This window comes from Catharus ustulatus, chromosome 22 (assembly GCF_009819885.2).
Source record: "Catharus ustulatus isolate bCatUst1 chromosome 22, bCatUst1.pri.v2, whole genome shotgun sequence".
Lineage (NCBI taxonomy): Eukaryota > Metazoa > Chordata > Aves > Passeriformes > Turdidae > Catharus > Catharus ustulatus.
This window is the reverse complement of record NC_046242.1, coordinates 5,183,624-5,196,134: the sequence shown is the minus strand read 5'-3', so window position 1 is coordinate 5,196,134 and position 12,511 is coordinate 5,183,624. Positions and strand designations below refer to the sequence as shown.

Genomic DNA, 12,511 nt, shown 5'->3' with positions numbered 1-12,511 from the left:
AAGCTGGGCTTGAGTCACGTCCCACCCTCTGTGAGCTCACCTTGCTCCCCACACCAATCCCACCTGCTGGGATCACTTTTCCCAGATGATGGATGGAACACTGAATTACAGTAATTTCATGATTATGAGCAGAACCTGATTATAAACTGCATGTTAAAATACAGAGTGTGATAAAAGGTATCTGTTCTATCACCATCACAGGGTGGGGGCAGTGATCCTGATCTCCATGGGAGATATTCTGCTAATGGGCATCCATTGAAACCAGGCAGGGCATTGTTCTTTATCTTTTCACAACCCATCCTTCCTCCAGCCAGTCATTTTCTGCTCATGGCCATTGAGTCCCACTGTGGGACTGATAAAATTACTGCATCCCATTGGGAGTTGCTCCAGCCAGGGGGAAGAGCCCAACATTCCTTACCAAGATAAAAACAGAGGTTTTGGGACACTAAGGGAGCCCCTTTCTCCACTGGACTCCAGAGGAAAACCGGATTTCTCCACATCACCACTGGAGCTCCGGAGGGAAACTGCACCTTGTACAGGAGCACTGCTCCAACTGAGCCACATCTGTCACTGCAGGAGGATGCAGCCACCATGGAATGGGACTGCTGCCAACACCCTGCCTGACGGGTGTCAGGTTGTACTCTGACTGTGTCAGGATTTGGGGTTTGTTCTTTGTAGTGCTGTATTTCTATTTTAATTTCCCTAGTAAAGAACTGTTATTCCTAATTCCCATATCTTTGCCTGAAAGCCCCTTGATTTCAAAATTATAATAATTTGGAGGGAGGGGGTTTCCATTCTCCATTTCAAAGAGAAGCTCCTGCCTTTCTCAGCAGACACCTGTCCTCCAAACTAAAACAGCAACTTTTCATTCTTTGTCCTTATATAAGCCACACCTGATTATAAGCTGCACTTTGGGTTTGGACCAAAATTTTAGTCAAAATGGTGCGGCTTATAATGGTGAAATGACTGTAATCCTTCCTTCCCTCATCCCCAACCCTTGTTTACACCACCAACCTCCCTGCTTGGAAATTCAGGATGCTGCCCTGAATTTGGTGGAGATAAAGGAGATTTGGAAGAGAACAGCAGCTCCTGGGATATTTGTGAGCAGCTGGGATGAGGTTTGTTTTTTTTTTTTTTGCACAGGAACCTCCTTTGGGCAGCAATAACCCTGTGCTAGTGAAAACAACAGCAGAAGCTGCTTCCCAATGACTCCTCTCAGGGACCTGCAGCATTTCCCTCTAATTACAATTCAATTTGCAGTGATAAATGGTTTAATAAGCAAAAATGGGCTTGGCTGTGGTTGGTTATGGCTCTGTGTGCCTTGGGGGATGCTGGGGCTCATGGAAACGCAGCTTGGAGCTCCCAGAGCTGGGAGCTGCAGTTTTTTGACAGCAGAAAGGAATAAGAAATTGTTTTACCTGGCATGAGGGAAAGGTGAGTTGGGGGTGCAGCTCTCAAATGTTTTGCTTGGGTGATGCTGGCCTGGAGAGTGGAGGGTGAGCTCTGAGTTTTGGGGAAAAAAGAGCTTTTTTTTGTGGTTTTTTAGCTGCAAACAGCATTTTGAGCACAGCATCCCTGTGCTTCTCACTGGGCTTGGGGTTTTCTTTTCAAAAATAATTGGGGTTTTTTTATACCATGGCTGTGGCTGGGCAATTTCTATTGCAGGCTGCTGGGGGAACACATTACATTTTTTTTTCTGCTGGATTTTTGGTTATAAATTTCAAATTCAGCCCTCAAGGTGAGGTAGGTGTTTGGATTTTTTTTTTTTTAACCTAATAGCTTTACACTGCCAGATTTGCAGAAGACTCCTCCTGTGGAGGCTCAGCAGGTTGGTGGCAGGAAGTTTTCCTTCCAATGGATAAGGATGGATGGTTTGGCTTCCAGTGTCCCAAAACTGGAAACAAATGGGATAAACTGCAGGGAAGTCATGAGTAGTTTCTCTTAGAAAATTCCCCTTTTTCCTACCACCAGAGATATTCCCATTTTCCTGTCACACATTGACAAAGCAGAGTTCAGGGGTTTGGATCCACTCCTGAGCACCCCTCAAATCCATCCTGAGGAAACCATGCCTGGCTCATAAATCCCATCACCTCAAACCCTTTTTGATTCAAAATCTGCTTTTGCCATCCAGGTAAAATCCCCTGGGAAAAGGGAACTGAAAAAAAGGTGTCTGGAGCCAGATGCTGGGCGTTTTCTGCAGAGCCAGTGATGGGTGATTTGCTGCTGACAGCATGAACTGGTGTTAAGTTATTAAATTGCAGATGAGCTCATCACTTGGCCTCAAACAAGTTTCAGCCTTGAGAGGCTTGAAAATATTGAGTGTGGTGGAAAAGAGACAATGCTGGTGTGGCAGAGAGGTTTGGGGAGCAGCTGAGGAAGACATCTGTGCATGAAAAATGTGTGCAGCAGGAGGGAGGAGGGGACACTCCATGAGAAAAATGTAAAGTTCTCCCAGGAGAGAGGAGCAGAAATTCTCTGATTTATGAGCTGGACGTTTTAATTTTAGCTGAGGAGAAAATGGTGAAGTGTTTTGAGATGCTTGAAGGGGCAAGATGCTGGGTTTGGTTAGTCCTGGTGCTGAGCTTTGCCAGGCTGGGAAGGTGACACCAGGCTGGGAAGGTGACACCAGGCTGCTGCTGGGTGCTTCTCTCCTGGGAGAGCAGGAATTCCCTGTGAGAACCTCCCTGCACAATTCCTGTTTCTCCTTCCTCTTGCAAAGGAGCCCAAGCTGTCTCTACACTGACATTAATTTTTTCTTTTTTTTTTTTTTTTAAATACAACTTGAGGCAAACCAGAAATCACTTTGGCCATTTGATTTTCCCAACTGGGCACGTTTGTTGCCAGCAGGCAGGTGCTGGGTTGGGTTTTGTGGCCACTTGGATTTTTTTGGTGTTCCCAAGGCAGGGCGGCCTCACACGTGTGTGTTTTTTAACTGCCTCAGCTCTTTTTTTACTAAATAACCTGTTAGCAGTCAAGGAGTTGGTGTTAACTCAGCAAGTGCTGCAGGGCTGATCCTAAAAATACCAAGGAAAGCAGTGGGATAAACACTTGTCACCTCGTTTGTGGCCTGAGCTGTAATTGCTGTAATGTGAGATCTCTCGGGCTGCTGTGTCTGAAGGCACAGTGGATTTTTTTTTATTTTTTATTTTTTTTAATGTAGATGTTTGTTTCAACCTGTCTGAAATCACAGAGCATCCACACCTCCCAGCAATGTGCCTTCCCCTGGGGATTTTGGGGCTGAGCTCAGGACAAGTTTGAATTTATTGCACGGTGCCAAGATGTTATGGGTTGTGTTTGCCAAGAGGAAATTCTCTGTGCTGGGTGCCACCAGCTCCATGGGAAGCAAAAAAAAAAGTTCCAAAGGAATAAAAAGAGTGTTTGGGTATTATATACACAAATATATTGGAGGTAAAAGGAGTAATTGTGTATAACCCTTCCCCTCCTCATCCCTCTGCACTGATGTATTTCATACAACGAGTGCCAAAATTCCTCAGACTGTTCTGTCTAAGAATTACAGAGCATAGAAAGCAGCCTTGGAGGGGATTTAGGTCTGGCCCATCCCTGGGGCAGCATCAGCTCCCTCTGAACTTCTCCTGACACCCCCTTGTGCATCTCCAGGGCAGAGCTTCCCCTCCTTCCCAGGACTGGCAGCATTTTTGTTCTTCCCTCACTCCAACCCATCCTCCTGCTCCCACTGCTGCACTTCCAGCTGGTTCTTCCCTCCCTGTGAGCAGAGCTCACCCAGTGCTGATTTTGTTCTGCACTCCCAGCTCTGTGTGATGTTCTCTGGCCCAGCTGGGATTTTCTCCTGTCCCAAGGGTGTTGTTGGCTCAGCAGGTTTGGGGGGCTGATCCTGCAGCCCTAAATCCTCTTTGCAGGGCAGGTGAAGGCCAGGAGTGCAGCTTCCCTCAAGGTGACTCAGGCTGTCCTTTCCTCCTCTTTATCACCAAAAAAAAAAAACCAAACCAACAACCCTCTTTTCCTCCTCTTCATCACCAAAAAACCCGTCCAACAACATTTTCAATGGGAGCTGCTGGGGATCACCCCCTCCTTGGCTCCTCCAGCAGTGAGGGCTGTAAGAACCCCTGTTTTTTCCATCCCACCTAATGCTGCTTTGCCCTGTTTCCTGCAGGATTTGGGGATGGAGTCCACCTCTCTGGATGATGTCCTCTATCGCTACGCCAGCTTCAGGAACCTGGTGGATCCCATCACCCACGACCTGATCATCAGCCTGGCCAGATACATCCACTGCCCCAAACCAGTAGGTGCCACGCTCCCCTCGCCCCCTGGGCTCTGCTGGCTTGGGAAACTGGGAGTGTGGAGCTTCTCCCTGAGTGCCAGGGGGAATCAGCTCAGTTTTGGGCGGGCTGGAGCAAGAGGAGCAGGTTTTGCAGCTGAACAAGTGAAGTTTGGCTGATGTTGGTGCTCCTTTTGTGTGTGGTGTTTTTGAGGGATCATCCTGCTGCCATCACTTGTATTTGCTGCTAATAACAGGTCTTTAATTTCCTGTGAGACTGTGTGAAGGGATGGAGTCATTCACTGCTGCTTCTTGTGGATGTTTTACTCAGTTATAGCCTCCACCGGTGTTTAAAAAGGAGGGAAATTGCTTTTCTTTATTTTTTTTTTTCTTTTTTAAGCATGTACAGATTGCTTTCATGTTGTTGAGGCAAAGCCACCGAGGTGCTGCAGGGGCTGTGTCTGCCTGGTGTGAGTCTGGCTCTGAAGGGCTCCATAAAACTCTGTGCACTCAGTGAAAGGTGTTGGGAGGGGTGGGGTGGCTGCAGGGGACACCAGGGACCTCTGGATGGCTGTGCCATGTCCTACAGCCTGAGATCAAGGTGGAGCCACACCCCTTTGGATGGATGGATGAGAACAAGATCCTTTCATCCTTTTCCTCCTCCCCTGGGAAAGTGGAGGACGCTCCTCTCGTGCCGGGCGCGATTCCAGGCACAGGGGCCCCGTTCCCTGCTGGGGCTGCCCTTTTTCAGAGCACTGAGGCTGAGCTGGTTTCTCCTCCTGAGGGTGAGGAGAGCTCTGTGTTCCCTGTAAAAGCTCTCCTGAGCATGGAGCTCCTGCCCTCCTGTCCAGGTTTCCCTTGGCACCAAGGGCTGTGCAGGAGGCAGTGCCAGGGCAAGCAGGGAGATCCAAATCCTCATTGCTCACCCTGTGAGGCACATCTGGACAGCTGTGCCCAGCTCTGGGCTCCTCAGGACAAGAAGAGCTCCTGGAGCAGGGCCAGAGCAGGGGGACAAAGAGGAGGAAGGTGCTGGAGCATCTCTGACAAGGAAAGGCTGAGGAGATGCTGAGAGGGGATCCCATCCTGGCTGGATGTGTGCAGGGACCCAGCAGTGGCACAGGAGGGACAGGCAGGAGCTGATGCCCTGAAATTGAGGAAGAATTTCCTCCCTGTGCAGGTGAGGGCTGCAGCAGATTGTCCAGAGGGGGTGTGGATCTCCCTTCACTGGGGATACCCCAGAGCTGGCTGCACACAATCCTGTCCATGTGCTGTGGGATGGTGCTGCTGGAGAAGGAAATTTGGGCTTTCCAACCTGACCATTCTGTGGTGGCAAATCCCCAAATGAATCAGCCTGTGCAGCACTGAGGCTCTTCCTCTGCAGGAGATGCTTTTTGGATGCCCTTGGTGCTCTCCACATCCTTTGCACAGATGGATGGATGATGATGGATGGATTGATGGATGATGGATTGATGATGATGGGTGGATGATGAATTGATGGAGGGATGGATGTTGCCTTAAAAAGACCAGCAGGGGCTGTGCAGGTGACACAGAATGATTCCAGCAGCAGCAGGGCTGTGCTGCAGCTCCTCACTGGTGCCTTTGCTCAGGTTTGGGTGCCACCAGCTGTGCTTTAAACACCTTTTCTTTTTTTTTTTGTTTTTGTTTTTGTTTTTTGGCAGCTGAGTGAAAAGTAACTTCATCCCAGTGTTTTGTGGTGGTTCCCTGAGGTACTGATGTTCTATAAGTCCCCAGAATGTTGCATGCTTTGGGCACCAGGGTTATTTTCCACCTTCCAGCCTCTCTTCCCCCAGCATTATTTCACTTTGACAGAGGCTTGGCACGATGTGTGAGAGCAGGAGAACGCTCAGGGCCAGGAGTGCTGCAGAAGTTTTGGCTTTTGCTCTGCAGCCTGTAGCACAAATATATATAAATATGTGTGTTGGGGCAGCTGGGAGCTTGTCCTTATCCATCCAGAGGTGGATGGAGCTGGCCTGGACCCTGCTCCCTGTTAACCTTCTTTTTTAGCATGTCCCTGCTCAGGGTTGTGGGGTCCTGCCTCCCTCCTCCCTCCTGGGGAGGCTTCCCTGACTCTCTGTACATTGCTTTTTTCACTCAGCTTCTATTTATACCACCCTTAGCTTAAAGGTGACCCCTTGGTCTCTCCTCTGAGCTAAAATAAAAGTTGAATCATTTTTCCAAGCCCTGGGTAAACATGACCTGAGCCTGCAAATCCAACCCAAAAGCTGCAACTTGTGCTGGAGGAGGCTGGAGTGCAGTGCAGGAGGGATTTGGGAATGTTGGGGTGAGTTTTGGGTGGTGCACAGCTGGATTGCCTCTCCCAGGCCCTGCTGGGATCCCAGCCTGGCCTCAGGGTTGGGGTGCAGAGGGAGCCAAGGATCTTTTCCAGATGGTTTGGAAGCCAGGGATGGATTTGGTCCCGTCCCATTTACAGATGTGATGCAGTTGAGGCAAACCCAGGTCCTGGAGTGCAGCTCTTTGGGGTTCCTGAGGCCTCACAAGGGGCAGATTTGCTGTTCAGCAAACTCAGATTGTGTTTTCCAGCAAGGAAAGGAGGTGTTTGCTTCAGATCAAAGCCATCTGAACAAGTGTCCTCTCCTGTGGCCAGTCTCTTATCCTCCTGCCTCTCTCCTGGTGGAAAAGGTTCCTTGGAGAGCAGCTCAGCTCAAAGCCACTTCCCAAACCCAGAGCCAGCCTCAGGGTGATGTCTGCCTGTCCCATGGCCAGAAAAGGGGACAAAACACCCCAGCAAAGCCATGTGGTGTGGGATGGAGCAGCCAGGATGCCCTGAACCTCCTGAGCTGCCGGGCTTTGCAGAGGGAAGGAGCTGAAAACACAAACTTGGTGTGAGGAGCAAAGGGCCCCCCTGAAAAATTCACAGCTCTGCGTGCCAGCAGGGATATCTGGCCCTGAACTGTTGGAAAATTAAAGCAATTCCTTTTTTTTTTCCACAGAGCAGAGCCACGTGTGTGGATGAGTGATGGCTGTGATAGGGAGTGAGTCAGGCTGAGGGTTTGTTGGGTTTGGGATGAGCTCTGGGGAAAGGGGGAAGTGGAGCTTTGGGGCTGGTGCCCTTGTGCTCCTTCACTGCAGCTGGAGGCTCCTGCAAGCCCTGAACCCTGCCCAGAGTGAGGTTTGGGCTTTGCTGATCCCCACTCTGCTAAGATGGCAGAGCAGCTTAGCAAAGCCCCATCCCAAAATCCAGCTTTGCCTTCTGTTCTGCTCTGGGTGCCTGCACCTCCTGGGCAGCAGCTGCTCCAGTGCAAGATGTGATCCTGCCCTAACCCAGGGCAAATATCTCACTTTGGGAGCTGTGTCCAACAGGGAGCATCATCCTCATCTTCCTCACTGCAATTCAAGGTTAATGGGTCAGGGAGAGTTTGTAAAACAGCAAAGTGGATTTTGCCCTGGGTGGATGGAAAATCTGTTTTCCTGTCATTTGAGCAGTTTCTCAGTGTGTGGCCACATCCCTGGCTCTGGTGTCTTTTCCTGCCTGAGCTCTGAGCTGGTCAGGTTTGCAGGATGGCTTTGATTCCATGAAAATAAGAAAACATGGAAAGGAGAGGTGGTTGTGGTGTCCTGGATGGAATAATCCATTTCTAACCTGCATGGAATAATCCATTCCTAACCCCTCTTCAGCCCTGTGGGATAAGGATTTAATAGAAGTGATATTGAGGTTTCTATGCCCTTCATTTTTAAAATGTGTTCTTTCTGTCAGAGCTAAAATGAGCATTTTTCTCCTTATTTTCCCTGTCTCTGTGCTGGGCCATGTGGCCAAAACTGAGTTAATCACCTCAGTTAGTGCAGGGTGAGGATAATCAGGGCACCACGACCACCAGCTCAGGGCCTTTATCCCAATAAATATCCCCATAATCCATCTCCTCTGCCACGTGTGCTGTTGTTTGAGCTGGAATTCCAATTATCATTCCAAGTCCCTGACATCAAATTTGGTTTTCAGCCTTGTGAGATGAAGTTACAGGTGTGAAGCAGTGACTGAGGGACACCCCAGCTCAGGCTGATCTTATCAAACCCAGTGAGGTTTTCACTTTTTCCTTCTGCTCTGCAAGGAAAATCCCACACAGCTCTCAGATGTTGTGAGAACATTTAGTGTTATTTAATTTCTGCTTTGAGAAATGTCATAAAAGGAGCTGATCTATGAAAAAACCCCTCTAAACCCTCAAAATAAGATATAAAAGCAGAGGGGATGATGAGGATTCAACTCAATTCTGTGTTAATGGCTCTTTCTGGGTATTTTTTTCTTTTTTTGCTGGTGTGGCTTCAAGAGTGAAGATCCCTATAATAATGGGTATTAAAGACATCTGCAATATGTGAAGATGTCCTGAAGAAGGAAAAAAGTCTGGAAAGCTCAAACCCCAGTGAGGGCAGCTCTGGCTCTTTGCTGATTTGATGTCCTGAAAGAGAGATGTTCCTGCCCTGCAGCTGCTGTGAGAGAGCTGAGCTGAGTGCCTGGAAATGGGGGGAAATTGCACTTTGCAGGGGTTTTAGGCATGAGATCTAAAAGGGAATAATGGCAAGGGCTGGGATGGAATTGCTGGGTTTTGTGGGAATTGGGACCTGAGCCCTGCCTGATCCTCCTGTGTCCAAACCCCCAAGGACAGGGGTGCAAGGAAGGCTCTGGATCCTTGTCCTGAGGAAATTCCTGAGGAAACTGCTCCCAGCATCCCCATTCCCATAGGAAACTGGAAATGTGACCATTTAATCACACTCTGATCATAAAATCATTTAGGCTGGAAAAGATTTCAGATCATCAAGTCCAACCATTAACCAGCCCAGCAATGCCAAGGTGACTTTTCTCAAACTTTTCATCTTTCTGTTGCTTTTTTTGGGTTGCTTATGCCCAAAATCTCAGTGCCAGCTGGCAGAATTGCCAGGCCCCCTTTCTGCTCAGCTCCCATAATAACAGGACAACCTTTCCCAACCATCTGGAAATGCCACAGGGTGGATTTTTTATCAGCCTGGGGATGGATTTTTGCAGTGCTTCCCAAATGTCAGGTGCCACATCATGCTGCAAGGGATGTGCTCAGCTTCCCCTTTTTATTCCCCAAGAGCATCTTGTGGGTGATGGGCATCACCACATGGCTTGGATGATTGAATTATTAAAAAGAGGATTAAATAATGAACCAGGAGCTGGGAAAGGTATTTCATTTACCTGTGGGTGAGGCTGGAGTTCCCCAGTTTAAATTTCAGTCTTTCCTCAGTCTCTCTTCACCCACAGCCTCCCCAGGGGAAGTGACAGATGAAGAACCAGCCACCTCATTAAACAGCACCAACACATTTTATGGATGTTTTCTGCTGCTGGCTGGCATTTGAGTTCAGCTCATTTGGGTTTTGATCAGAATATCATTTCCCTCAAAGGCAGGCAGGTCTGGATTCCCTGTGCCTGGCAGGAGGGTGATTTATTCACCTGCTGGGGCCCTGGCCTGGGGGTGGCTGGGGGTTTGGAGATTATTCCTGTGGGAAAACCAAACAGGAAAATGCTCTGCTGGAAATGAATGTGCAATAAGGGAACTTGGAGGGGTTTCCTCTCTGTTGGTGAACCTCTCCTGATGGGTGAGGAATTGAATTGTGGCCCCATCTGAACTGGTCCAGGCAGCAAAGGCTGCTCACCACTGCCCAGGGGAGTGAAAGAGGTTTTAATGAATATATTCACCCAATCTGAGCAGTTTTGGGGCTGCAGTCAAGCCCTGTTTGAACCCTGAGCCCTGAAGGCTGGCAGGGCACATTTTGGAGGGATGGACATGAGGCTCTGCCCCAAATCCTGCCTTTGCCCCGTGCTGTGGGCTTGAAAAAACCCCAAAAATCCCCCAAATTTCAGCTTCTTTGCTGGGTACCACGGTCAGGCTTTGCAGGGTGAGCTGACAGCACTGAGGATAAACCCCTGGGGCTTCAGCAGCCCTGAATGAGGAGTGAAGAGCCCCCTCAGCATTTACAGCAGAGAGAATTTGGGATTTGGGAAGGGCTCTGCACTCAAAACACCTCTGGGGCTTGGAAGCACTCCCATTTCTAGGGCTAATCCTGGAATTTGGAGAGTTGCTGGCATTTAGCCTGTCTGCAGCATCACAGCTGCCTTGGCAGGTTCTGTCTTGGAGCAAGGAGAAGTTTGTCCCTTTGCTGCTGAGCTCCAAGCTGGCCCTGGCTGCTCCCAGCACGGTCACCTTGTGGGGAGAGGAGAGAAGAGAAAGAGAAAGAGGAGAAGAAGAAGAAAAAGGGAAAGAGGAGAAGGAGAAGAAGAAAAAGAGAAAGAGGAGAAGAAGAAGAAAAAGAGAAAGAGGAGAAGAAGAAGAAGAAGAAGAAAAAGAGAAAGAGAAGAAGGAGAAGAAGAAAAAGAGAAAGAGGAGAAGAAGAAAAAGAGAAGAAGGAGAAGAAGAAAAAGAGAAAGAGAAGAAGAAGAAGAAAAAGAAAAAGAGAAGAAGGAGAAGAAGAAGAAGAAAAAGAGAAAGAGGAGAAGGAGAAGAAGAAGAAGAAAAAGAGAAAGAGGAGAAGAAGAAGAAGAAAAAGAGAAAGAGAAGAAGGAGAAGAAGAAAAAGAGAAAGAGGAGAAGAAGAAGAAAAAGAGAAGAAGGAGAAGAAGAAAAAGAGAAAGAGAAGAAGGAGAAGAAGAAAAAGAGAAAGAGGAGAAGAAGAAAAAGAGAAGAAGGAGAAGAAGAAAAAGAGAAAGAGAAGAAGAAGAAGAAAAAGAAAAAGAGAAGAAGGAGAAGAAGAAGAAGAAAAAGAGAAAGAGGAGAAGGAGAAGAAGAAGAAGAAAAAGAGAAAGAGAAAGAGGAGAAGAAGAAGAGAAAGAAGAAAAGAGGAAAAGAGAAAGAAAAATTGAGTTTTTGTAAGTAGGGAAGGTGCCAGGAGCCTTCCCAGTGATTTCTCTTCCTCGATGGCAGGGTCTGGGATTCCTGGCCACAGTCCAGCCCGTGTTTATCTCCCAGTTTGGGGGATTTGGGAAAGAGCTTTATCCCACCCTTCCCATCTTCAAAGAGTTTTGCAGTTGTTGAGTAATTTGCTAAATCCTCCCGATTTCTCTGCCACTTTCCTTTCTGCCCTTGCCGTCCATCCTGGCAGGAGATCCCCAGCACAGCTCCAGCTGTGGCTCCACATCTGCCTGGGGCTGCTGGGAGGGACCAACCCCTTCCAGCCCCTCTGAACCCCGGAGCTGCTGCTGGGAGAGCTGGGACACACCGACTGCTGCTTCCTCACCTCTTTTTTTCTTTAAAAAATTGGGAAAATCCCCAGTTGTGCTGTGGCTGCAGTGGTTAAGGAGTGGGAGCAGCAGGGGCTGGGTGTGATGGGTCCTGCCTCCCCTCCCCAGGCTCCCAGGGCTCAGAACCAGCAGGGAATGACAAAAATCTCCCAGGGACACTGGGGACAGCAATAGGGGGCTGGGCTGGGCTCTGCTTCCCGTGGGATCCAGGCTGCTGCAGCTGCTCCAGCCTGGGAAATGTGTGCTGGGATGTGCTGAGTGTGGGACAGGAATTACCCCAAAATCCACCCTGAGAGCAGAGGGGACACAGGAGGGGGAGTGGGCTGAGATCTGCACTTCTAAAGGGGATTTTCCCTGAGAAATCCCAATTTTCTTTGGAATTCACAGAATCTTCAGGTAGGAAGAGACCTTTAAAATTGAGTCCTAACACCTCAGCTAAACCCTGGCACCGAGTGCCACATCCAATCTCTTTTTTAATGGTGACTCCACCACCTCCCCAGACAAAGCATTCCAGCACTTTATTATTCTTTCAGTGAAAAACTTGAAAAAAATTGGAATTCATCCTCCCTGTTCATCTTTCAGGAGAGGGAATGAAATCTTGAAATTGGAGGGCAGAGTGGAATGAACACTGTGAGAAGGAGATGTGGTCATCTAAAAATGAAATTGGAATTCAGAAAACTTGGAATGAAATTCAGAAGACTTGAAATGGAGTGACTTCTACCACATACACTCAGATGAAATGCAATGCAGTGAAAAGGATCAAAACTTGCCAAAATTATTCCCATTGAACTCCCTAAAATCAGGGGATAAAGGTCAAAAAGAGGCAGAAAATGAACAGAAGAAATGAAATTTCAAAGATAAACCAAAGAGATAGGAAGTGAAACAAGAGAGGGGAATGGGATGGGGTGAGGTGCATGGACATGGAGTGGATGGATCCTCACTGAAATCTAGATTTAATTTTTTTTCCCGAAAGGAGGAGAGCACCACCTCCCCCTGGGCACTGATTCCAGCAGCTTGGGGGTTTGTCTCTGCAATAATTACCCTGTT

General features: G+C 48.4%; 1 protein-coding gene across 1 annotated transcript in view; it reads left to right on the top strand.

The window, feature by feature from the left end:
- Window positions 1-12,511, top strand: part of LRRC75A (leucine rich repeat containing 75A) — a 60,671-nt gene that overhangs the window by 18,761 nt on the left and 29,399 nt on the right. Inside the window, exon 2 of the mRNA XM_033078302.1 lies at window positions 4,133-4,261. Coding sequence (XP_032934193.1) covers window positions 4,133-4,261 — 129 coding nt within the window. The remainder of the gene's footprint in view (window positions 1-4,132; window positions 4,262-12,511) is intronic.